Source organism: Canis lupus, chromosome 1 (genome assembly GCF_048164855.1).
Source record: "Canis lupus baileyi chromosome 1, mCanLup2.hap1, whole genome shotgun sequence".
Classification (NCBI taxonomy): domain Eukaryota; kingdom Metazoa; phylum Chordata; class Mammalia; order Carnivora; family Canidae; genus Canis; species Canis lupus.
Window position 1 is genome coordinate 19,100,127 of NC_132838.1, and position 26,111 is coordinate 19,126,237.

The 26,111-nt window shown below is 43.6% G+C and overlaps 1 protein-coding gene across 1 annotated transcript in view; it reads left to right on the forward strand.

The window, feature by feature from the left end:
- FECH (ferrochelatase) overlaps window positions 1-25,822 on the forward strand; it is a 37,747-nt gene extending 11,925 nt beyond the window's left edge. The window contains exons 3-11 of the mRNA XM_072822377.1: window positions 444-563; window positions 1,915-2,063; window positions 8,966-9,100; window positions 11,940-12,046; window positions 15,376-15,474; window positions 19,454-19,561; window positions 19,994-20,158; window positions 23,784-23,843; window positions 24,318-25,822. Coding sequence (XP_072678478.1) covers window positions 444-563; window positions 1,915-2,063; window positions 8,966-9,100; window positions 11,940-12,046; window positions 15,376-15,474; window positions 19,454-19,561; window positions 19,994-20,158; window positions 23,784-23,843; window positions 24,318-24,452 — 1,078 coding nt within the window. The 3' untranslated portion in view covers window positions 24,453-25,822. The remainder of the gene's footprint in view (window positions 1-443; window positions 564-1,914; window positions 2,064-8,965; window positions 9,101-11,939; window positions 12,047-15,375; window positions 15,475-19,453; window positions 19,562-19,993; window positions 20,159-23,783; window positions 23,844-24,317) is intronic.
- The last annotated feature ends 289 nt before the right edge of the window (window positions 25,823-26,111 follow it).

The following is a 26,111-nucleotide window of genomic DNA, read 5'->3' on the forward strand; positions in this document are numbered from 1 at the left end:
TCAAAACAACCTTTTGAGATAGTTGGTGGACTCAGTTTTATAGATGAGGAAACCAAAGTTTGGAAACACCGAGTAATTTGTGTATTCATAAGGCATTGACATGAACAGTTGCTCCAGCCTCTGGACAATTATAGATTTACACCTTGGCTCTCAGTCCCTAAAGAAGGGGATCTTTGTTCAGGCCTGATGATTTAACGGAGCCCAGAGAAGACCAGCGTCACCGATGGTGCCAGGGGACTGAGGTCAGAGTCAGAGCTGGGACTGTACAGAATCAGAAGCCTGATACTTTCCCAGATAGGTAGCCCTGTGATGCCAGCAAGCAGCTGTGTAGGTTTGTACCTTTGCTTTGAACAGATTGGATGTGAGTTTGCTAGCTGAACCAAGATTGTAACCTGGAGGAGAAAGAAAGTTACAAATCAACCATTGCTTTTTATTTTCTGTAGGAAGCCGAAAACGGGAATATTGATGCTAAACATGGGAGGCCCTGAAACCGTGGGAGATGTTCACGACTTCCTTCTGAGGCTCTTCTTGGACCGAGACCTCATGACACTTCCTATTCAGGAGTAAGACACGTATAAACACCTGCGCTTATTCCTAACTTGTGCCTCGCATCTTGCCTGAACCTCAGTCCAATAACTAAATGGTTTTAATGCATATCTGATACTGGTTAGAGCAGCATTATTATTTTCCATTAGGTATAAGAAGGATGTGATAATGAAAGAATTGTGAGGGAGAGAGAAAGCAAGTTGGGGGGTTTCTTTTTCTTTTTTTTGGGGGGCGGGGGGAGGGTTCTCTTTGAGCCCTTTCCTTCCCAGAGCTCTGGGAAGGCAAATTGCAGTTGCCTTGACACAGCTGTAGTCCCTTTAAAGATTGTTACACATATATTTGTACTTGGCACTCAGCAGCTGATTAATAGGGAAACATTGGTTACGATTCATTTGTACTGTAAATATGGACTGTGGCTCTTTCCTTTTATCCCTCCCTCCCTCCTTCCTTCTCTTCTAAAATAGGTTCTTGTAATGAAAAATTTATACATGCTTATGATAAAAAGTGCAGATAGCAGAAAAAATGTTCTGTAAAAATCAAGTGTCCCACTTTTTGGGCTCCAACACTTGCCTGGGAGGTTACAGATGTAACCAGAAACAGAGAAATCTGTAATTGTACACATGTATTTCTGGTTACATTCAGAAATAGTTTCATGCATGTGCAGGCATATATGTATCTTTATAGAGATGTAGGTATATATGCACATATGTATATACCTCCCTCCTTTTCAACACAAATGTGAATATGTACATTATTTAACACTTTGTTGTTGTTTTCTTTTTAAACTTAACAATGTATCTTGGAGATTGTTCCATAGCAGATAAGATAGATCTGGTTTATTTTTTTTTTTTCCATGACTATAGAATTGCATTGTCTGGTCAAACCTTAATTTATTTAATCAGTGGCTCACTGGTAGACATATAGATTGTTTACATGTTATAATGAACACTCATGTGGTTTGTGTACATCTCTGCTCACATATGCAAATATATCTGTGATTAATAAGCATTTTCTTAAAGTAAGAGGGATATATGCTTGCTAATTTCTTCTATATCCTAGTTCCTATAGGTGTAGGATCAGGAAGTGTTACAGGAGTGACTAGCACACCTCTAGGATCTGTGCATGGGTGTTTAGTGTCCTGAATCTTCAGGGTGTGTTGCTAGAATAACATGGGGGGCAGCAGTGGCTTTAGTTTTCTCTCTCTAATTGAGGCCAAAACAGTTAACTGTTGTCACTCAAAGCTACTGTTTTTAAAGGCTTGATCTTGGTAGGATTTTCTTACAATTTTGCTCATCTTTTCTATTGAGTAGTTTCTGAGGTTGCTAAAGTGGAATAAAATCCACTTAACCTACCTGTTAAATGATTTAGCAAGCTGGCACCAATCATCGCCAAACGCCGAACCCCCAAAATTCAGGAGCAGTACCGCAGGATTGGAGGCGGGTCTCCCATCAAGATGTGGACCTCCAAGCAAGGAGAAGGCATGGTGAAGCTGCTGGATGAGTTGTCCCCACACACAGGTACAGTGCTTCTTAATCAGCATCTCTCTTGGCTTGTTCTTTCAAGGGAGATAGAAAGTCTCAACACAGATGCAGTTCTGAGTACCCGCCGCCCTTGATCTGTGGGGGTTCCTATATGATGCATGGTCCCTTAACTCTGTTCTTGATGCATTATCCTTTGTCCTTGGCCATGTGCTCTGTTACTTCCTTATGTTACAGATGAAAGAGCTAGAGATTTGGAACATTAGTTTCAAGAGGAAGCTTGAGGTGTGTGTTAAACTGAGCTAAATTATAAAGAAGAGGCCACATACCATGAATAAAAGATGCAGATCACATTGTCCCAGAAAGAAATCTTTGGGAAATGGATTGGGGGTGCTGTTAGTGCCTTTTCTTTCTGTGTGGAAAGCTAATTAGAGAACACAGCAGAATTAGCTAGCTGTCCCGGCAACCATTGGGTGGTGAACAACTTTCAGCAACTGTTCTCCGCGGTCAGCAATACTGGCTAGTGTGCAGCCGTAAAGAGGATTGTGTGCAGCTGGTAACCGTCCTCTGAGAACCTCTAATGCAGAATAATAATGTGGATTATATGCAGAATAATGTGCAGAATTGAGCACTAACTACACGAATGAATTGTAAGTGCTGTATTTAACTGTGTTCAAGACACGTTCAAGATTGCAGGACACACCCTTATTCTTACATGTGCTAAACAAGAAACTCCGCCAGGTAATTTTAAGACGGTAGACGTGGACCAATATGAGAAATGTTAAACCCAGAAATATGCACGTGAGGCACATGAAATACATTCATTGCAGATGCATTTTGGGGCTTCAGAGTCAGGAGAGGAGTGTGACACAGCGGGCACCCAGGGCAGTAGCCCCTGCAGGCAGGACCAAAAGCATTTCACTCCTTTCTGAGAAAATACCATTGAGTGTCACCTCAAGCTGTTCTCAGAAGCTACCATTTCCTGTCTCATACAGGCACAAAGGCTCTGGCTCAGCTCATCTCACTTGGAAAATTGTTCAGTCATGCTTCTGAATATTGGGTTAGCTTCCTGCCTTTGCCTGTGGCTCAAGGACATTTTTTTAAAAATTTTTATTTATTTATGATAGTCACACACAGAGAGAGAGAGAGAGAGAGAGGCAGAGACACAGGGAGAGGGAGAAGCAGGCTCCATGCACCAGGAGCCCGACGTGGGATTCGATCCCGGGTCTCCAGGATCGCACCCTGGGCCAAAGGCAGGCGCTAAACCGCTGCGCCACCCAGGGATCCCTGAAGGACATTTCTTACACAGTTCAGGCCTTCGTACCACAATATATCTTGAAAATGTTAGGGGGGGAAACTTGGCCGTGCCCTACTCACACCTGCTTGAGAGAGGACAAACCGTCTAGTCATTCACAGTTTATCATGATAAAAGGTTTAGTGTGAATCAGATCTCCAGTTGCTGTCTTCGGTGAAAAAGGGAGGTGGCAAGATGCCATTTTTTTTCTGTTGACATTGGTAGTACAATACCCATCACCATCAATGATCCCAGCAGAGGGCCACCTGGGTGGCTGATTTGGTGAAATGTCTGCCTTGGGCTCAGGTCATGATCCCAGGGTCCTGGGATTGGGCTCCCTGCCCAGCGGGGAGTCTGCTTCTCCCCACTGCTCGTGCTCTCTCTTGCTGTCTGTCTCTCAAATAAATAAATAAAATCTTTAAAAAAAAAAGAAAAAAGAAAAAGGATCCCAGCAGAGGTTAGACTTTGAAAAAAGAATACAGATGGAGGGCATCCTTCCTACCTCCCCTCTCTCCATGGTGAGGCTGCTGGGTTGTCTCATCAGACGGGCCAGCTATGGCCTCAGCCTCCTGGGTTGGCCTGGAGAGTCCCATGGAATGAACTAGATTTAAATCCCTTACTATCAACCATCTGATTATTTTAATCTGTGGCCATCTAATACAAAGGAAGTTACATCATCTAGATTCCCTGCTTTGAGGGACCAACGAATAGTAATATCCATTAAATGTTTTCATAGTCCAAATTGGAAGTGATTTTTAAAAAATCAGTTAATAAGCATTCTATTTTATAGAGACTTATGAAAAAACAAAGTCTATTATTCTTCACTATAACTTTGGGGATAAGTTTAGGGTATCCCCAAAGCACCATCAGCTCAGTGGTTTGCCTGTCTAGTCACTAAATCATTACTATTGATTATTGAGAAGTAGTCTCAATTTAAACAAAATATCAACTTTCCTCCTTTCTCACTCCATTCACTGGCCCATTTGATCCCTCACATACCTACTCTTTCATGCATTAATTCCCACTTCTGTCCAGCCAACCACCAGGTATTTATAAGCACTGACCACAGGTCAGGTACAGTATAGTGACGAGGGCTAAGTAGTGAATAAGTCACACCCTTACCTTCATGGATTGGAGTTTCCTGAAGGCAGGCAGTAAATAGTCTTAGGGGCTACGTTTAGTTTCTCTGCATCTGGGAAGCTTGTCCTGGGTCTGGTCTTGGGAGGGCTTTGGTACTGATGACCTATCACTGTCCTCTGTGGCCACACTTGGGACCCTCTGAGCAGGCAAGTTGAATAATTGCTACCCTGCTTGGTTGATGGCCACCTATCGGTTTTGGCAGACCTGCTCTGGTGGGTATGGCATGGGTGCTTGATAAAGGCCAAGACTGTCCACTCATTCATTCCTCAGTGGTGCATTGAGTGGCCTGCACTGTTCGATACTGCTTTTCAAAGTCAAAAGACGTGGTTTCTACTTACGAGAAGCTTCCAGTCCAGTGGGACCTGCTTTTGCAGCCTAGTCTGCTTGTGGGGCAGAAAGGAAATCTTTTAAGACTTACCGGAGAGATGCTATACAAAACGAGTATGAGGACCAGTGATCACACAGAATGCCGATGGAGGAAAAATAAAATAGCCTCAAGGTTTGGAAAGTGCTTTGGGGGAGCTTTGTGCTGCAAACCAAGATTATCAGGTGTGGCTCTGTGGCTCTGCTAGGGGCTCGTCCCATTACCTAGAAAAAGGTTCCTTGTCCTGCTAGTTAACGCTTCACAGAATGGGCCTGAAACCCAGACATGAAGATCCAGGTGCCACACCCTCTTGGTGTGGCTTTTTCTTCCTGCTTTCTCAGTCCCTCCCTCCATTCTTTTCTTTCTCCTTCTTCCCTTCTCATACTTTCACCCCAAACCATAAAGTGTACTTTTAGACCATTTGTCTATTTCTTTTGGGAAAAAGTTCTCTTTAGGCATTAGAGTATGATGATTACAAACAGAAATGTTCCAAACTCTCATTTTTTAGGGACGTAGTTGTTGCTTAGTAGCTCGTATAGAAATTTCAGCTGGCACTGGCTTTGTGTAGAATCGACTATTAACTCGTCTGGTCAGTTTTACGAGGGAATATACCTTGGAATTGGTTTCATATGGCCACACCCCATTACAGGAATTGAGGGAATACAGAAGGAAATGGATGAGTCATTTCATGAGAGTCTCAATCTAAAATGCATTTAAAAAATGATTGTTTAATTATGTCGACGAACAGCTTTTCACGAAGCTGTAAGTGCGTGCCACTCCATCGAGTAACTCAGTTGTTCTTTACAGGAGGCAGAGTGGGGAGGACCTGGGCTCTGTTCAGATGGAGCTGGTCTCCCCAGTCCTGATTGTAGGACTTCAGGCAGATGAGTTACTACACTAAGCCTCATCTTGAAAATGGGGGTGATAACAGCACCCCACTTCTAGGATCATTGTGAATAATACAGAAGATAATCACAAAAAGCATCAGCCTGGTGCATGGTGCATGATAAAAATTCAGTAAATGTGAGAGTTTATTATTACTCACCGTTGGCCTAGGGCTCACGATGTGATGCACCTCAAAAAGCATTATGCTATATACCTCACACCTTTCCCTCAGAGTCATGTACAAATCAGACATTTGAGCTGTCGTACAAGCTAAATGAATGAGCTAGCAACTCATGAAGTTTCTCTGCTCAAAAATCCAACTCTGAGTTCCTTTTTTTCTTCTTTTCCTGGTTGCCACCGAAGACTTTTGGCTGGGCTGCGGGGGCTCCAAGGGTAGACTAGGCGAGGCTGCGACTTGTGTGTTTTGCGGTCCTCCCGGCAGAGGTGCTGCCTGCCGGCTGTGGTATGGGTTAACATCAGCAGGCTCCTGCCGGTGACAGCCACCTGCGGTGTGACACCCCAACCCTACAGGGCGGGAGGGTGAGCGGCCTCCAGGGAAATGTTTATTCTTTCTTCAGGCGAGGCCCGATTGGAGACCGAGCACGTTGCTATTCTCCTGCAGTCTGTTTATGCGGGCCACCTTTAATCGAACAGTTTACCAAGTCTTATCTGTTCCTTCCAGAGTGTTTTACCCTCCCTCACTTCAAAGTGAGGTCACCACCCAGCCTTTATCTGCAGGGGCAGCCACTCTACCTCTCTTGTCTGCAGTGTTTGAGGAACTCCCAGGCCCCAGGCATTTAGGCTGCAGCTTTTCAAAGGTGAAAAGAAAATGCCAGAAGCTGGTTAGCCTGCAGCTTTGGAGGACCTTCCCATAGCAATCTAGTGGAAGAATTGTCTCAGAATAGATTAGAAGAGAAATTCCTCTTCAGCCTGGGTCCCCTGGAGCTCCTGAGGCAGGGACTTGGTAGTATGACAATTGACAGTTTTCAGATGACCCTCAAAATCTTCAGTCGGTTTGGAGTTTGCTTACTGCATCATGCCCTTTGGTCCACTTTAACTGCAGTTCATCATTTTACGCAGAAGAACGTAAAATTGATGGTCGAGGAGGAACAGAGTGCTGAAAATGACTCCCTGCGTGCCCCTTCCTTACTCTTTTCAGGGTCCCCAACCAGAGAGTATCAGAGCAGCCCATCCTTCCCACACACACACGCTCCTCTGTCCTTGCCCTGGTCCGCACCCGTCCTTGGGAATATGTGCACTGACTGCCCATCCCCTATGTCCCGTCCCTGAAGAACGTTCCATACAGATGTACAACCGGTAAACACGTCACCTTTTCCTTCCCTTTCACCGAATGTTTCTCATGGCTGTCTTGTGTCTGTACTTAGTGGCAGCCCCTGCTAAGGCCCCGGCAGCTGCATCATCTTGGTTCTGCTCTGACTTATCATTGATGTAGCGGGTTCTCAACGTCATCCCTGAGTGGGAGTCAGGCTTCTCCTACGAAATGACAGGAAACTTTCAGTTTTATGATTTTAGAAATGCTTAAGAAGTTGTGTTGTGGTGCATGCTTTTAAGATCCAGGACAAACAGGTGAAGGACAAAGGAGGGATAGGAGAAGAGGTGTGTAGGGAACACACGGGGAGGGAAGACAAGGGCATATGCCGACTTGGGCTGTTACTTCCGATCTGAATTGGTGCTTCCAATTCAATTCAAGCGTGCTTGCTTGCTTTCTCTCTTTCCTTTTTATAAAAATTTTATTTATTTATTCATGAGAGACTCACAGAGAGAGGCAGAGACACAGGAAGAGGGAGAAGCAGGGAGCCTGATGTGGGACTCGATCCACACCTTGGATCACGCCCTGAGCCAAAGGCAGATAGATGCACAACCACTGAGCCACCCAGGCGTCCTTCAAGCTTATTGGGTTTCTTTCATCTATTAAATGAGGAGAATCATTTCAGTTGATGGTTATTGATGGATGGTTGTTGAGTATCCCAGAGCTTATGCTGGTGACTTGGGGTCTGAGGGAACAGGAGGGAACCCCGGTAGTTGGGGGTCCAGGAGGGGGCATGGGCTGAGGAGTGGTGAGACCCATGTGACACTTCAGCTTGACTGTCTGCTAGGTGTGACTTTGGGCAGGTTCATTAGCCTTTGAGGGTTTCAGTTTCTTTACCTGAAAAATGGGATTTATTTTTTTTAAAGATTTTATTTATTTATTTGAAAGAGAGAGAACAAGCAGGGAGGAGGGGCAGAAGGGGAGAGAGAGAGAGTGAGAAGACTCCCTGATGGGCAGCCCCGGTGGCTCAGCAGTTTAACGCCGCCTTCAGCTCAGGGCATGATCCTGGGGACCCGAAATCGAGTCCCACATCAGGCTCTCTGTATGGAGCCTGCTTCTCCCTCTGCCTGTGTCTCTGCCTCTCTCTCTCTCTCTGTCTCTCATGAATAAATAAATAAAATCTTTAAAAAAAAAAAAAAGGAAGACTCCCTGATGAGTGGGGAGCTGAATGTGGGACTTGATCCCAGAACCCTGGGATCATGACCTGAGCAAAGGCAAACACTTAACTGACTACACCACCCAGGTGCTCCAAAATGGGGTTTCAATGAAAGAAGAAATACAAGCAAAGTGTCCACTGTGGTATCTGGTACGTTAGAGGAGGTTACACTTCAAGAATAATTGCTAGTTCTTTCTTTCCTTCCTTCCTTTGAGTCTCTCTTATCTCAGCCAAGGGCAGAGAATACGGAACAGAAGTTTGAGTTTTAAAAACCACTGTGCTGGGATCCCTGGGTGGCGCAGCGGTTTGGCGCCTGCCTTTGGCCCAGGGCGCGATCCTGGAGACCCGGGATCGAATCCCACGTCGGGCTCCCGGTGCATGGAGCCTGCTTCTCCCTCTGCCTGTGTCTCTGCCTCTCTCTCTCTCTGTAACTATCATAAATAAATAAAAATTTAAAAAAAAAATGCTTAAAATTTAAAAAAAAAAAAAAATAAAAATAAAAAAAAAAATAAAAACCACTGTGCTTAGCAAATGTGTGTGTGTGGGTAGGGGGAGGATTGTGGGGGGAGGTCGATCTCGGAAAATAGTGGTTAAATGTCCATCCACTGACTGGATAAGATCCGAGGAATATTCTTAACTTAACCCACATTATCAGCCTCACAGGAAATTGTGTTAACTGTTCTTTGTTCTGGGCTTTGCCTTATGTTTGGTGACTCTGAGAGATCTATATAAAGATTAATACTTTCTCCTTTCCACACATGCTTCCTAATAGCCCCTCACAAATACTATATTGGATTCCGGTATGTCCATCCTTTAACAGAAGAAGCGATTGAAGACATGGAGAGAGATGGGATCGAAAGGGCCATCGCCTTCACGCAGTATCCGCAGTACAGCTGCTCCACCACAGGTGAGGCTTCACCTTGACAGTGAGGGTGGGGGTGGGAGGAATGCCTGGCCCCAGCCGCAGTCACCAGGGAACCTGAGTGCGGAAGGACAGGATAAATCATCTTCAATTTGAATGGCAAATCCAGCCTGGCTGCTTTAAACATGAGGGTTCAGGTCAGTCTATTTGAAATCTCATGGTTCATCTGTCCCTTGAGTTATGGGCCAGTCGGCCACGAATTACAAATGGTGGGTGGAAGGTGGTTGTCGCTAGCGCTCGGTACCTTAATGTAGTTATGTGATGGATCCGTGATGAACCTGAAGCCTCGTCCTTTGTTTGCGTAATAAACGTTATTTTTATGGCAACTGTAACATTCTTAGTAATGTAGCAAAGGTGATAGCTGTTTCCGCTTGGAAAGCAGAGGTGCCCAGGTAGCATGAGAAATATTGGTATGTTTTTTTGTGATGCTTCATTTATGGGCTGGCTTACTGGTTAAACCAAAAGTCAGCTGGAGGTTCCCTTTGTAAACTTCTCTCAGTGTTCTAGATTTTGGAAGATTATTACTGTGTGTTGTTCCTATAGATTTAACTGGAGCAGGAGAATAATCATGTTTGCCCTCTCTATGTCATTGGTAATAGGTAAAGCTTCTACTGTTGCCCACAAATACATTTCATTGTGTTCTATTTCAGGGATTGGAGTCAGCACATTTTGACTTCCAAATTGCTTTTGGATGTTAGGGCATATTATTTCTATAATTATCAAGAGAAATAAAAGGTTGTTGGAGGAAATGTTCAAACCCTGTTGTGTGCCTTAAATGCTTGTTCAGAGCTCCTATGAAAATGCCTGAGTTCTCAGACATCTCAAGAGTTTGAGTTGTGACTTCCTTTGGAAATGGATCTCTGTAACACAAGATGTCTGCTAATAATGTTATTGGGGAAGAAATCAGATTTTATAAGTTTTTAAGCATACTTTTGCTTGCTTTAAAAAATACTTCTCAAATGTCGGGGTACTTGGGGATGGCTCAGTTGGCTGAGTGTCTGACTCTTGATTTCAGCTCAGGTCATGGTCTCAGGGTCATGGGATTGAGCCCTGTGTCGGGCTTGTGCTCAGCATGGAGTCTGCTTGTCCCTCTCCTGCTGCTGCTGCCCCCTCCTACCCCCGTACTCTCTTTCTCTCTCAAATAAATAAATAAAATCTTAAAAGATACCTCAAATGTAGATATCTATTGTCAACATTAGACAAGTTAAGAAGATGGTTATTGGTACGACAGAGGATTGACTGTGGATTTCATTTCACAACTGACTCTACCAGTGGGTTTCAGGTGTCATTGTCTGTGTGGCTTTTCCCTGGTACATCTCACGTGAAAGGGCAGGTACATCTTCACTCAAGGATGCAAAAGCCTTTGGAAAGCACATTCTTTCTTTGAGGCCACGAGAGTGTTGTTTCCCTGCTGTACCATTTGGGCACACTTTGTTGTGGTAGAGCCGGTATATCCTGTGTATCAATAACACGCAATTTTTTTTAACACGTAATTTTTTATTTCTATTTTCCCCTTAATTACTGTTTCTGGTAGTTTATCAGATGTTTCTAAGTGACCCAGAAGAACTAACGTGGCTTCCGGAAGTCCTTCTGTGGCTTCAGAAGTCCTGAAGATGATAATTGCCTGTACAGTGTGGCTTGCAGTATGAATATGCCTGTGACTGTGTGATTTCTGGAGAGATTGTTGTCAAGCCCACAGTGGACTCCATTTGGATTTATCTGACTCATTGTATTCCGGAATGGAACTTATTTATCTTTTTGAAAATTAAGTTTTAGGCTAAGTATACATTTGATTTAACTATGGGCTGTATCCGGGCTCTTATTTTAATCTGGGGACATATCAGATAAGCAGTCCTCATCGATACAGAAACCGGTGGATTGGTGTTGGGAAGCAGGGAAATATTTTGGAACATTTGCCCTATGTTAAGATTGAGGAAGAGGCTCCGAGTTAGGCTTAGTTGCATAGGATTAGCCTTGGCCTGGATGCCAGCTCCCCTAGGCAGGAAGAAGTTGCATTTGGTTGGCATCATCTGCCTACCTTCAATCTTTGAATTTTCGTGATTTTGACCTCCTGGTTAAAAATAAAAGTTTTGTTAGATTACTTGTAAGAATTTGTTACCCATTTAACTTATTCTGGGGAACGATGATAACCTTGTAGAAGCAGATAAAAATAGAGAATACTCATGCAGACCTAAATAAACTAGTCTTCTTATCAACAAGTCATTTAAAAACATGGTTATAAAGCTTTTATTGTAAGGGAGAAAATATGCACCTCATACTATTAAATAAAAATATCCCAAGTACTTAGGATACAAAATTGCACCCATGCTAAAATTACAACTTTGTGAAACAAAGCAGCCATACAGGAAAATAATAGGAAAGAGCTATGCTAGAGTCGAATGGTGGCTGTAATAGCATCCTGGATCATGGCCAGTTTCTTTTTTTCTTTCTTCCCCACCCTCTACATTTTCTGCTGGGGTTGATTACCTTCATAATGGGGGAAAAAATTAACCTGCTTTCAGATGTGAGACGAGGTTCCTGCAAATCACTGCAGCTTATATTTCATAAATCCTCTGCCATCGTGTTTCTCACTAGAAATGGCCTCACTAGTCTTTGAAAGGCCATTGCAATTGATTGCTTTTTAGTGATCTTCATTTGCAGGGTAGTTAAATCCATCTGCATTTTAGAGCGTTGAAATGATTGTAATTAGACCGATTGAGTACGGAAGCAGTTACCTATTTCGCACTTACTGCCTTTACTAGTCTGTTTTTCATTTTCATTATAATCAACACACATCTACTAAGTGATCCCCTGTATATTTCAGGGAGCAGCTTGAATGCCATTTACAGATACTATAACAAGGTGGGAAAGAAGCCTGCGATGAAGTGGAGCACCATTGACAGGTGGCCCACACACCCCCTCCTCATTCAGGTAAGCTAGTGGCTGCCGGCAGGCTCTGTTGGCCCAGCATCTGGAGTGGGTCAGCTTCTAGTCCCTGCCTAGTTGGTGCTGGCCTTCCGCGCCTGACCCTCCTCTTCGCTTAAATTGTGTGCTGGGATTTGAAAAAAGGAAAGGTCATTAGAGACTCAACTTGTTATGACAAGAGAAAATAAATTTAAAGGTGAAAGGTGAGAGTCTTTCCTTTCTTTGGATTAACACTGCTAGTTACAAAGTATAGCAGAATTATATCTTGAGTTTTGTGTTTCCCGATATCCAGGATGGGAAAGGTTACACAGCATGTTTCCATTACTTTACATTTATGTAATGAATGACTGACGAATCCTGTATTTTATGAATCCTAAGGATGGACAAATCTATGTGTTGTGACATGAAAATAGATTTAATGTTTCAGTTGAGAAAGCCATATTATAAGAAATTTCAGATTTTCCCCATATTATATTATACTTATAATATTTCCATTAAGAGATGCTTGATTTTTGGAGAATCTGTTAAAAATACAATTCAAAAGCCAATAGTTTTGGATGGGTGTCACATAGACTCTTTTGCCATTTCTACATGAGAGTAGGATTGGTAATTGCCCTAAAATATACACATATAGTTTTGTTCTGCCAGAGGGGGCTCCTAGTTGAGGTAGGGGACATAGGACGTGATTTAGGACTCATCCAGTTTATGTTTCATTCTGTGGACATTCTATGGCAAAATACCAATTGGAACATTTTTTTTTTTTTAAGCCTGGAGTCACTTAGAGCCTCTGACCACTAGGTGGGGCTAGACATCGTTAAACGCAGACTCTCCCCCACACCCCTCCCCGGGGCAGGCGATGCTCCTTAGGCGCAGAGGTGATGGGGCGGGGGTGGGGGGGTGGGTTAACACTTGGGTGGAAACACAGGCTTCAGTGAAAATGACAAGGAGGTGCCTTCCCTTAGGGCTCTGCCCTCTGGGCCGCGCTCCCCTTGGCTGTGCTGCCGTTAGCCCTGTGGGAGCCCCAGCGTGCCCCCACTGCTCTGCTCCGGGCCGCCTGGGCCCGGGAGCCTGGGGCTTCAGGTCAGCACTGACATGTGGTAGCAGGGAACCGAGGGATCTGCACAGCATCTGCCTGCCCTGATCCAGTGAGTAATTAGATTTGCATTAAAATTCAGCCCTTTGAAAAGGGGGGAAGCAGAAAGATGGAAAGGTCTCTTAACTGAGGAAGTCTCCGTTCACAAAATGAAAGGGCATTTTAGAGGCATTTATCTGCCCTTCTAGATGGCGTGATTGAAGGCTCTGAGAGCCGCCTGCCCCTTTCATTCCGCACAGAGATTGCACACAGAAAATACCGCAGACCGATTGTGGATGATCTAAGTAGCACTTCTACTCGCCTGTGACTCCTCAGTTTTGACGGCGGCTTAGCGTCTGCCGTAAGCCGTAGCAAATTGTGTTTCTGCTCGTACTTTTGTTGAGATGAGAAAAGGAAAAATGCTAAAATTCTCTGGAAACAAACATTTACGGATAGGCTTTATTCTTCACATCATGTAGCTGACGTGAGGAGGTTTGCTATCTAGCAGAAATTTAAAGAGAGACACGTCAAACCCTAAACAGAAACTAAAAACACAGTTGAAAACGAACACCAAAAATATCATTTTACTGCGCCTTTTCTCCTGGTTACAGGTAGTGGTTGCTCAAAACCGTTATTTTACTACCGTCCACCCAAGTACTGCTACTTCTTGAGCTGCCAGGGTAATTGGAGTAAACGTAGGCTCCAGGCTCCTCTGTGAACTTGATAGCAGGCCTCCTTAGCCGCTCTCTTGTCCGACCAAATGCAGCCCTCCCTGAGCATCCTTAGTTTCCAAGCACTGCAAAGACCACCAGAAAATACTGGTTTTGTTTATGTCTAATCTTACCACATTTACTCTGAAAATGAATTATAAATTTTGGAAAGGAAACTCTCTAGGCACCGTCTTGTGCCTTAGTGCATTTATTCACCAAATTTTGAGGGTTTGGAAACAATAATATCTCAGTGCTGATTAGGGAATTATTTGCTCTTCTTATAGTATCAAACACTGATGTATCAAAATCCCAAGAAGCGCAGATGTATGTGGTTCTGGTAAATCATCCTTTATGATTCCTTAAAAAGCCTTCTTATTTGGGAATAAGTTTAAACATGCAGAAAAGTTGCAAGACTGAGAATCGTATAGGAACTCAACTGCCTAGATTCACATATTATTTGCATTTATTTGCATTTATTCCACACATTTGCATTATTTGTGTGTAGATGTCTGTGTGTATACATTTTTTTTTCCTGAACCTTTTGAGAATAACTTCTACCTACAAAATCACCCTTAACACCTAAATGGCAGGGATCTTCTCTGCCTTGACCATGGTACAATATTCAACTTCAGTAAATTTAACATGGATACTTAAATTCATCTAATCTACATTCATATTCCAATTCTGTCAATTGACCCATTAATGTCCTTTGTAGCATTTGCTTTCTGAGTTAAGTGACGAAGAATGATTAAAGTGTAAGATGAAAGAAAGCCTCTTCAGATCGGGTATTTCAGCACCTATTGATGTAAATCGGAAAGAGCCAACTAGACGGAGGGAATTAACTGGTCTGGTGGACAGAGCTTTGGAGGTGGAGGCAGGGCCTGCCTGGCAGCCCAGGTCCCGCAGATGTGACTGAATGGGCCCCCACGTCGGCCGCTCATCCCCCCTCTGTGAATTTAATGAGAGTGGTACAACCTCTCATCTGTTGTGATGAAGGTTGTTACAAAGATCGACTCAGGGAGGATACTGGGCTCAGAAGGAAAAGGTCGTAAAAATAGAATAGTATTTTCTTATTCCTCTACTATTTGTGTCTAATGTGTTTTAACGTGATAGGCCTAAAAGCCAAACTGAGGAAGATTTAGAAAGAGCCTGTAAGCTGTTTTCCTGCTAACCGAGCAAATGAGAGGTCTTAAAACAACTTCTCCTTCCCATCTGTGTCTTCTTTCCATCTGGAAGTGTGCCCTGTTCCTCCCGAGGGGAAGCAGATCCAGAGCGTTCATTTTCAGCGAGCCATTAGCGAGCTTTAGAAGTTTCCCATCAAATTCCCTAGGCCCCTGAAACCGTTATGAGCCATTTTGATGATGAACCAAAGCAAGAAGAGACTCTACTGTTTGCAGTTTGTTTTTTTTTTTTTTTTTTTTTAAAGAGAGTTCCAAGTTTTTGAGGGTTGCCAGGAGATTTTTTTCGCAGCTCTCATTTTAAAAATATTTTCATTTCCTTCCATTTCTTTCTTCCCACCTCCTTCTAATCCTCCTTTCTTGCCATTCCCGCAGTGCTTTGCAGACCACATAGTGAAAGAGCTGGACCACTTTCCACTTGAGAAGAGAAGTGAGGTGGTCATTCTGTTTTCTGCTCACTCGCTGCCGATGTCTGTAAGTAAGAGCATTTTGTCGGATGACCTAGTGGTAGAGGATTTCTGAATGTGCCAATGGGAACCAGCTTCTAGAGTGCCCTGAGCCCAGTGCAAGGACGAGGTCTAACATCTCTGACTTATGTACATGCTAATTTAACTAGACTCATTTCTTGAAACCTAATAAGAGTTCAAATAATAATATTGTGAATAAATATTGTCTTAATAAACCCCTTTAAAATAACTTGAAGGTGTGTTCACATACAGGAGTTTTCAGGAAGTGGGACAGGGAAAGGAAGGCTGCCTTTGGCTGCCCCGTTGAAGGAGCTCACCTGCTGTTTCGGTCCACGCCTGGCACTGAAGGGCCTCCTATCGCACCAGGCCACCTCCTGTCCCACTCCTTGTCAAGACCCAACAGGGGCTGTTTGAATTCCAGGAAATGATTACAGTGTTTAATTTCCTAGGCCTTGAGCCCACATTTTAATTTAGCAAGGGGCTGTGGAGTGTGACCTGGGTGCTCCTGCGTTCTTCCCGTGACACTATGTGTTCACTAAAATACCACCTCCGAGCCGTAGCTTGCTGCATATTTGCCAACGAGAATGATCGGGCTGTGCGGTACATGAGGTGCTTGGAGTCAGCGGCCAGGTTCAGCAGCTCAGAACTATCCCTGGGCCTAAAAACCTTGCTTTCAAAGCCAGAGAGGTGGAGAATTACGCCTTCGGAGGTGTCAGGAAGAGTTTGACTCCAGAATTAATGGAGTTAACCTGCATGGCTGGGGCCACTCTTCTCCTCCTCCTCCTCCTCCTCCTCCTCCTGGGTCTTTACTGCCACCTGCTGGTCACCGGGGTCGAGCCCTTACAGCTTCTCTGCTGGGCCACCGCCACCCAGCAGGTGCTGCATCAGCTGTAGGCAGTAGGCAGCCCGGGGAGACCAGTCTCTCTCTGCTGGAAACCTGCCGAGTTTATTTTAACAAGTTCGTATTCTCCCTTGTGGGATCGTGCACATCCGCTTCACATGTCCATCCTGCTGCTCCACCCGCATCCTTTTCATAGCTGTCCTAGGTGTGATGAGGCCGTGTCTGAAGTGCCAGAAGGGAAGCTCTTGAACTGGGAGACGAGGAAACACATTTTTGCACATGAACGATTCCAGGTGCTGCCTTCCCTTCCCTCCCCACCCGCTGCACTTCCTTTCTTCCCCGCAGGGACCCAGCATGCCACTGCCAGGTTTCTTTGCCGCGCAGGGGCCATGCAGGGCTGAGAAGGGCCGGGAAGACAGCAGGACAGTCAGGGAAGACGACTGGTCTCTTTTTCTTTTTTTTTTTTAATAATAAATTTCTTTTTTATTGGTGTTCAATTTGCCAACATACAGAATAACACCCAGTGCTCATCCCGTCAAGTGCCCCCCTCAGTGCCCATCACCCATTCACCTCCACCCCCCGCCCTCCTCCCCTTCCACCACCCCTAGTTCGTTTCCCAGAGTTAGGAGTCTTTATGTTCTGTCTCCCTTTCTGATATTTCCCACACATTTCTTCTCCCTTCCCTTCTATTCCCTTTCACTATTATTTATATTCCCCAAATGAATGAGACCATATAATGTTTGTCCTTCTCCGATGGAACTGGATGGTATTATGCTGAGTGAAATAAGTCAAATCAGAGAAGGGAAGACAACTGTTCTAGGCTTTTCTTTCCCCTGCACTTGCTTCTAGTGACTTTTTCCTCCTTAGTAATTTTTTATTTTTTTAAGATTTTATTTATTCATGAGAGACACACAGAGAGAGGCACAGACACAGGCAGAGGGAGAAGCAGGCTCCCTGCAGGGAGCTGGATGTGGGACTTGATCCGGGGACCCCAGGATCATGCCCTGAGCCAAAGGCAGACGCTCAACCACTGAGCCACCCAGGTGCCCCTTAGTGACTTTTTAAAGATGTATTATTTGGAAGTAATTTTAGACTTAAGGCAAAGTTGTAAAAATAGTACAGAGAGTTTATATATATATAAGATATATAATATATATATATATATCTTATATATATATGCCCTTCCCTTAGCTTCTCCGCGCTGACCTCTCCGTAACCGTAGTACAGTGACCCAGAGCAGGAGGCTAACAGCATGCAGTGCTGTGAGCCTAAGGCCAGGCTTTATTAGATTTCACCACTTCTTCCACAATTTTCCTTTTCTGTCTGGGATCCAGTCCAGTGTCCCACGTATCTTCTCAGTCTCCCTCAATCTGTGACAGTTCTCATGCTTTCCTTGTTGTCAGTGACCTTGAGGTTTTTGAAGAGTGATTTAGTGGACTGTCTGCTATTTTGTAGCAGGCTCCTCCATGGAAATTTGTCGGTATTTTGCCACGATTAGGTTGAGGTTATGTAGTACTTGGGAGGCACAGCCCAGAGTGATCCGTCCGTCTCAGTGCATGATATTGGGTTGCATGATGACAACATGTTCTCTGCTGGGGACGTGATCCTTGGTCATTTGTCTAAGGTGGTATCTGCTGGATTTGTATATTGTAAAGTTACCATTTTTCTCTTTGTAATTTAAAATATCTTAGGTGATGGACACCTGGGTGGCTCAGTGGTTGAGCGCCTGCCTTTGGTTCAGGTCGTGGTCCCTGGGGTCTTGGGATCGAGTCCTATGTTGGGCTCCCCATGAGGAGCCTGCTTCTCTCTCTGCCTGTGTCTCTACCTTTGTCTCTGTGTCTCTCATGAGTAAATAAATAAAATCTTTAAAAAAAAAAAATATCTTAGGTGAGATACTTTGAGACTATGCAAATGTCTTGTTCCTAGACTTGTGCCCACTAATTTTAGTATATACGCCTTCAGTATATCTCGCTGGTAGAAATTATTTCTGTGTGGTTCTAATGGCGACTTTATATTTCCCTCATTCATTCTGTATTTAGGTTTCTAATGTTTTTGTTTTTTTTTTAATTTTATTTATTCATAGACACAGAGAGAAAGAGGCAGAGACACAGGCAGAGGGAGAAGCAGGCTCCATGCACCAGGAGCCTGATGTGGGACTCGATCCTGGAACCCCAGGATCACACCCCAGGCTGCAGGCGGCGCCAAACCGCTGCACCACCTGGGCTGCCCTCTAATGGTTTTTTAAACTAACTTTTAGTAATATCATAAAATAGTTTATCAATATTTCACTTCAACAATAATTATTGAGCACTGTTGTATCTACTATATTCTAAGCACTGTTCCCTCCTCTGTCATATGGGAATGAACAACATAGACAGAAGTCTTTGCCCCAGAGAGTGGGGGTGGGAAACAGATAATGAACACACTACAGGAGAAGATAGTATGGTGTGTTAGGAGGCCACAGGTGGTATGAGAAGCAATAAAGCAGTGTGAGAAGTTGGGGAGTCAGTACACAGCTAAATGTTAAAGCAGTGAAAATAAAATTCCTGTTGAACATTTTTACGAGTATCAACAAGCTGTTGGGTCAGGATCAGCCATCAGACATTCACTGTGCACAGAGCACTCACCTTATAGTCCGTTGCTGTGGGGCCCATGGGGGGAGGACAGGGATCAGGAGTCACAGGTGGTATTCTCGAGGAGCCTCAAGTCTGAACCCATGTGCTGCTTCTCCCCTCCATCTTACTCCACCAGCATTTGCCCCTGTGTTGAGCTGGCTCCATGGACTCCGCAGGTCCATGAGCCATCCATACAATACTCTCAATTCCTGCCTTCCCTATTTCAGGTGGGGGAACCGAGAGACCCCTCCTCCCTCATTAGATATTGTCAATCTCCCATGAATAACATAGACGTAGAATTTGACATATTCATAGGTACTTAGAGGTGAGTGAGTGCATTGTTCTCCTTTGGCCTTTGAGGAAACAGATCCAAGCAAGTAAGGTGATTGAGCTCAGATTGTATCATCATTAGTGTAGAAGACAGAAGGGGGGACTCCGGTCCCCGGCTCACGCCACCTCACTGCGCAGTCTGACGCTCTTGGAACCCTTTGCAGTGTTGGTGACTGAACACCTGTGTGTCTCTGCTGCAGGTGGTCAACAGAGGGGACCCCTATCCTCAGGAGGTGGGCGCCACTGTGCAGAGAGTCATGGATAAGCTGGGTTACTCCAACCCTTACCGGCTGGTTTGGCAGTCTAAGGTAGGTGGCTTCTGCTCGTTTGCCAGCAGTCAGCAATTCTGAGCACATTTATTTTAGGACTTTGTTATAAAATGATAGATTCGGCTCTTTCATATACGCAGAATGTTCTATAACCTGGTGGCTCACCATGAGCAGAAAGAACTCTGCAAGCAGGTAAAATGGAGGGGAAGTCAAGTGACTAGTTGAATGTCATTGACTCAATGTATTATTTTTAGTTGTATGGACAGAAATGATCTTTTCTTTATATTATGCCAACTTCTAGAAGGATTCAAGCTTAATATAGAAACAGCAAAGCCCAGTAGAGCAGATGTAAAGCGTGGCCCTCCCTCCCACCGGGAGGCGTGTGTGTGTCCAGGGCAGTGGGCTGTGGTGTGTCGGAGGCTCAGGGGGAGAAGTGGGTCCCTGTGTGCATTCCATCCTGCTTTCCCACAGGTTGGTCCAATGCCCTGGCTGGGGCCTCAGACAGACGAGACTATCAAAGGGCTTTGTGAGAGGGGGAGGAAGAACATCCTTTTGGTTCCAATAGCATTTACCAGCGATCACATTGAGACCCTGTATGAACTGGACATCGAGTACTCTCAAGTTCTAGCTAACGAGGTGAGTGTGATTATTAGTCCCGCTAATAAACTGTGATTTGTTTTGAGAGGAAACTTGCTCTGCAAGGATGTAATCGTATCATTCAAAAACACCGGTCAGTGGTTAGCAGAGGGGAGGTGGGTGGGGGATCAGTGAAGCAGGTAGAGAGGATTTAAGGGTACGACCTGTCTTGATGAGCCCTGAATAATAGGCAGAATTGTGGGGTCACTATATTGTACATCTGAAACTAATATAACACAGTATGTTAACAATACTGGAATTAAAAAAATATTTTGAAAGGATTAAAAACAACATATCGTTCGATATATATGTTTGCATGTAACATGGCCTCACTGTTCTGAATAATACTTAACCTGAGTTAATCCGAGCACATCAGGTTAATTCCATGTCAGCAGGAAGCACTTTTGTGCCTTTGTGAAACCAGATGCCCAGGCATCACTGCGAGCAACATCATTTTGTCTAGTTTGAGTTCCTGTACTACATGGAAGTGATAAAAAAAAAAAAAAAGCAACAAAAAAACCCTGTGCTTTCTTAAGAAAAAATAATTGTACTTTCCACCAATTTGGAGGAAAAGAACTGTATTGTGCTATCATTCCTTTTCTTGGCCCAATAGTGCCCTTTATTTGGGGCTTTTACACAGTTTCTTGCTGGCTTTTGAGGCGTAGAAGAGTCATTGTCATGAAAGAGAAGACCGTAGAATCCACACTGAAGCGGTGTGTGTTGTAATTCCCTTGACCTGCTTCATATACTCACTCAATTAGCTGCGGTGTTGTGATCAATCTGATTATCGAAATAGCAAATACCATCCTTAGTGTCTTGTAATGTAAGATGGATGTGAATTATCATTCACAGTGGAGAAAAACTTACTGTTCACCCTTCTTATGGCTTCGGAGGGCCGGCCTGAAACCCGAATCCAGTGTATAGCATTGTTACCCTGGGAATCTTGGGACCCAAGAGCCCGTCTGGCCCCATCCTCTGCCAGAACTCCCGATCCTGGTCACCCCCATGCGTGATTGATGGAGGCCTGGCCTCAAAGGATGCTTCACCCTCTCCGGGACTGGGTGGCAGGTGCAGGGCAGGGTGAGAGTGGGTTGGGGAGAGCTTTAGCCAGCACCCAAGCCCACAGGTTTTTGTTTATGCAAGCTGGTCATCAATCAAACGGTGAGGAAGTTAGAGGGTGCCTAAATTACTTGTCAGTAATTCTGATACAGAATTACGGCACAGTTGTGATCGGCTAAAGTGAGGTTGCAGGGTTGTCCGTGGATTTCATGTAATGGTGCCTTCCAAAGCCTACCCTGACTCTGGCTGCGCATGAACTTCCTAAAAAGACTTCACGTGCAGATATAGTTCATACCAGTGTGTTTGGAAAATAAGGTTTTGTTTGTATTGAACAATAATTCACACTCATTAATATCACTAAAATGAGTTTATTCCTTAGTAATCAAATGGGTTAATGGTGACTAATAAATTAGTCCACAGAGAGAATAAAGAAAACTACGTAGCTACAGTTTACTTCATTGTTTCGATGGGAGAATATGTTTAAAATGACTTTCTTTCTTTATTTTTTTTTTTTTTAATTTTTATTTATTTATGATAGTCACACACAGAGAGAGAGAGAGAGGCAGAGACACAGGCAGAGGGAGAAGCAGGCTCCATGCACCGGGAGCCCGACGTGGGATTCGATCCTGGGTCTCCAGGATCGCGCCCTGGGCCAAAGACAGGCGCCAAACCGCTGCGCCACCCAGGGATCCCTAAAATGACTTTCTTTAAAAGGTAGTTTGAATTTTTTCCCAAGATGAAGTTACTGCTTTTCGAAAATAAAAATACTAAAGAGCTCAGACAATTCAGAGAAGGATCACATAGAGAGTAGAGCTCACTCAGAATCTTACCCCTGAGAGGGGCCGGGGTGGCTCAGTTGGTTGCATGTCTGACTCTCGATTTCAGCTCAGGTCCTGATGTCAGGGTCATGAGATCCAGCCCGGTGTCCAGCTGTGTGCTGGGCATGGAGCCTGCTTAGGATTCTCTCTTCTTCGCCCTCTGCTCCTCCCCTGCCTCCCACTCTCTCTGTCTTTCAAAAAAAAGGAATCTTACCCCTGAGAGATAGTTAATATTTTGATAAAAATAAGTCCCCTTTTTTCTCTAAATATATGTGTGTACCTTAATAAAAATGGCATTCTTCTACATGTTTAACAAAAATGGCATTTTATTCATATTATTTTATAACCTGTTCTCCCTTAAAAATATCTTATGGCTCTAAATCAATAAATGTAATTAGATGTACATAATTATTTTTAACAAATCCTTGATCAGTATATGTTTAAGCTGTCTCCAATTTTTTACTTTCCTGAACTGTTTTGTAATAAGCATCATCTTCTTTTCCTTTTTCCAGTTGTTTTCTTAGGGAAAATTCCTAGAAATGGAATTTAAATATTGGTAGAGATTTTACTGGATTGCCCTACAGAGTTGTATCCTTTAACTCTCCCGCCTGCGGTGTTCAGGAATGTTGCCAGCATTGCTTGTCCTGCTGTCACTGACTTCTACCTGGAGTTTTAGAATACAGTTTTTTTTTCTTTTGTTTTAAAGGTTTGTTTATTTATTTATTTGAGAGTCAGTGTGCAGGGGGGTGGGGCGGAGGCAGAAGGAGAGAGAATTAAAAATTTTTTTAATTTAAATTCAATTTGCCAACATACAGTATAACACCCAGTGTTCATCCCGTCAAGAAGGAGAGAGAATCTTAAGCAGATTCCACAGTCAGCGTGGAGCCTCACATGGGGCTCGGTCTCACAACCCTGAGATCATGACCTGAGCTGAAATCGGGAGTCGGTCGCTTAACCAAGTGAGCCACCCAGGCACCCCGCATACAGTTTCTTTTTAGGTTGAGAACTCTGTGTTTGGTGAATCTCTGCATTTTCCCCATGCCAGTTAAAGCTAACTTAAAAGATGAATCTAAAAGCCACAGCATTTCAGAAAGGGAAAGAGAAGATCTTAACTATCTGAGTGAACAATAATTAGGTGCTCCTTAATTATTTGGGGAATAATCAACTGCGTATTAGCAAAGGTGATAGTAAAACAGTCCTCAGGCTTTATTTTGGATTTTTCTACGTACGAATATATTTAAAAACCCCACTCTGCATTGGATCCCATCTAGGTTCAATATACATGAAATGCATCTACCTCTTTTGGGCAGTTGGAATCAAAACAGGCATAAAGATTTATTTAATTAAGGCAACATTGTGCTTAGGTAGAGTCTGTAAAAGTGTGCATTAGAAAGGTGGAATTAAAAAAAGAATCATAAGCAGATTTGGATTACTTGAGAGTTCTGTCAAATACAGCCTCAAAAACGACTTGGAAACTGAAAACCTATGGGAAGATAACAGGGTGGGGGGAAGGAAGAGAAATTGAGAGCAATTTTATGATAACGGAGGTGAAAATCTACATCCGTGTCTGAGCCCGGGACGGTTTTCATTTCTGAGTCATCTGGGAACACTTTGGAAATCAGACTTTAAGCTGGGTATGTATCTAAGTTCATTTATTTATTTTGTCATAGCGGTTTCTTTAAAAAAAAAAAAAAAAAGGAAACTAAAACATGGATGTGTTTTTCCTTCTTTTTTCTCATCTGATTCAGTGTGGAGTTGAAAACATCAGAAGAGCAGAGTCTCTTAATGGAAATCCATTGTTCTCCAAGGTATCTATAGTGTTACAACCACTTTAGTAGAACATATCGGAGAGAAATCCTCTGAGAAACTCTTACAGAATATTGGTTTTCTCACATATTAGAACATTTTGAGTTCCAATTAATTACAAAAATAAAATCGAATTCCTTATACTCTTGCTCCTTTTTCCTTTAGATAGCCCCAATTTTCTGATTCCTCCCACCTCTGACTATGTCTAATTTAAGACCTGCCTTTCCGGGGCAAGCCTTAGCAGGTGGGGTAAGAGGATGTTCTTCTCTAAAATCTCTATTTTAACTTTCCTCTAAGCTGGGGATCCTGAGCAAATGAAGATATTAGAGACTCCAGTTCAAAGCAATCATAATTCAGATGAAAAGCTGCCCTCCGCCACCCGTGGTTATTGGGGCCGATGGGAGGGGGAGACGCATGGGGAGACCGCAGACGTTTTGCTTCTGAGGAATCTCTGCTTCTTGTCGCCCGTCTTCCAGGCCCTGGCCGATCTGGTGCTCTCACACATCCAGTCAAACGAGCTGTGCTCCAAGCAGTTGACTCTGAGCTGTCCGCTCTGTGTAAATCCTGTCTGCAGGGAGACTAAATCCTTCTTCACCAGCCAGCAGCTGTGACCCCCGCCCGAGGACCCCGCGGGATTAGGCAAATGCCCAACCCCCAGATGCCCCTGTTGTGGAGGAGCTGTATTTAGGGGCCAAGGAAGACAGTTACATCGGGATCTGCACAGCCTTTGGGCACAAATTGTGTGATTTCTTGAGGAGCAGACTCTGAAATCCTTACTAGGGTTTTCTGTTTTTCTATACCAATGCAGTAAGCATTTGTATGCCCCCTCTGCGTGTAAAGGTACCAGTTGGGAATGTCCACTGGGTTATTTTAAAAAGGAGTTTTAAAAATTTCTCTTAATAGATGCACCCATATTTTAAATAGAGATTTTGGTTTTATTGCCCAAAAAAACCTGCCAGGGTATAGAGAGTCCCCTCTCTGGGCTGTCAGTGTGAATGCGATCTGTTTACAATCTTGTGCATAGAGCTGTCCTTGTTTTTGAAGGGAACGTAGTTAAGTAAAGGAAATATAATTTGAAAGAGAACTGTTACCCGACCTTTCCCTCGGCCCACGGGTTCCAGAATGCCGGTGAGGTGGTGTGGTTGCCTGTAGTGGCTGCTTTTGCCAGTGATGTCACCGTTAGTTGGCCATTTGGGTACTCACATGTGAGCCTCACTTTCTTCACCCTAAAACCAATCAGGTGCAGACTCCAAAAGTGGTCTGAGAGTCCCCAGGCATACAAGGCTGATAAAATGTAGAAACCCAGCATTTGCCATCCATGCCTTGGTGAGGATCTTGGGTCCCACTGCTTCCTGTCTGCAAGGCCAGTGATCCCAGGATGTGCTGACATTGGGCTTCATCTTTATAGCTCATCCCAGGACCCGAGTGAACCTTGCCATGGAGCATCTTCTTTATTTTGGTTGAATGTCTTCTTTCTGCCTATTTGTGTGAAGCCTTATTTTTATAAAGTCAGCTATGTTTTGTAATCTTGAATTCTTATAGTTTTTATCATAAAATTATATAACCCTCCTATTGGAAGTTTGAAAAATAGAGAAAAGAGAAATAACCACTCTAATGCAACAGCTACTAATCATATTATTATATCTTATGGCAGTCTTTTCCTGTGGATATTTTTAATGCCGTTTTAACCTTGAATTTGTGAGTGAAGGGTTGCTCTAAAAATGTAGAAATAATGTGAGATCAGAATCTGATCTCCTATACTTGGATTTAAATGGATTAAAAAAATCTCTGATGGATCCGTAATGAATTTGTAATGATTACCTTCTCTTTCCTCTAGGCTCTAAAACTTTGTTCTTCAAAAGAGCGTGTCTTTGATGTTTGTAAAGCCGGTTCATAAAGTGGAAGTATTAGAGGAGCCATAGATCTCCTATATTTGGGATTTACTATATTAATAAATATTATCACATCGTTAAGATTTTAACCATTTGATTCATGCTCTCTGTGAAGTGAAAACTAATGCAAGTCAATTAATAATCAAAATTATTAAATAGGGGGAATTTACTTTGGGATGCAAGAAAAGAAACAGGCCATCTGTTTTAGTTAATAATTTTCCCACACTGATAACAGCTCTGAAATTTGAGTAAGGTGTGCATTTTTTTTCCAAATTGGTCTTCCTATTCGTAGATTGTGTTTCCGGAGAGAGGTACAAGGCATAGGTAGTGGGCTGTTACCATCAGCTTCGGGGGGATTAGATTTAAGCAGTAGATTGA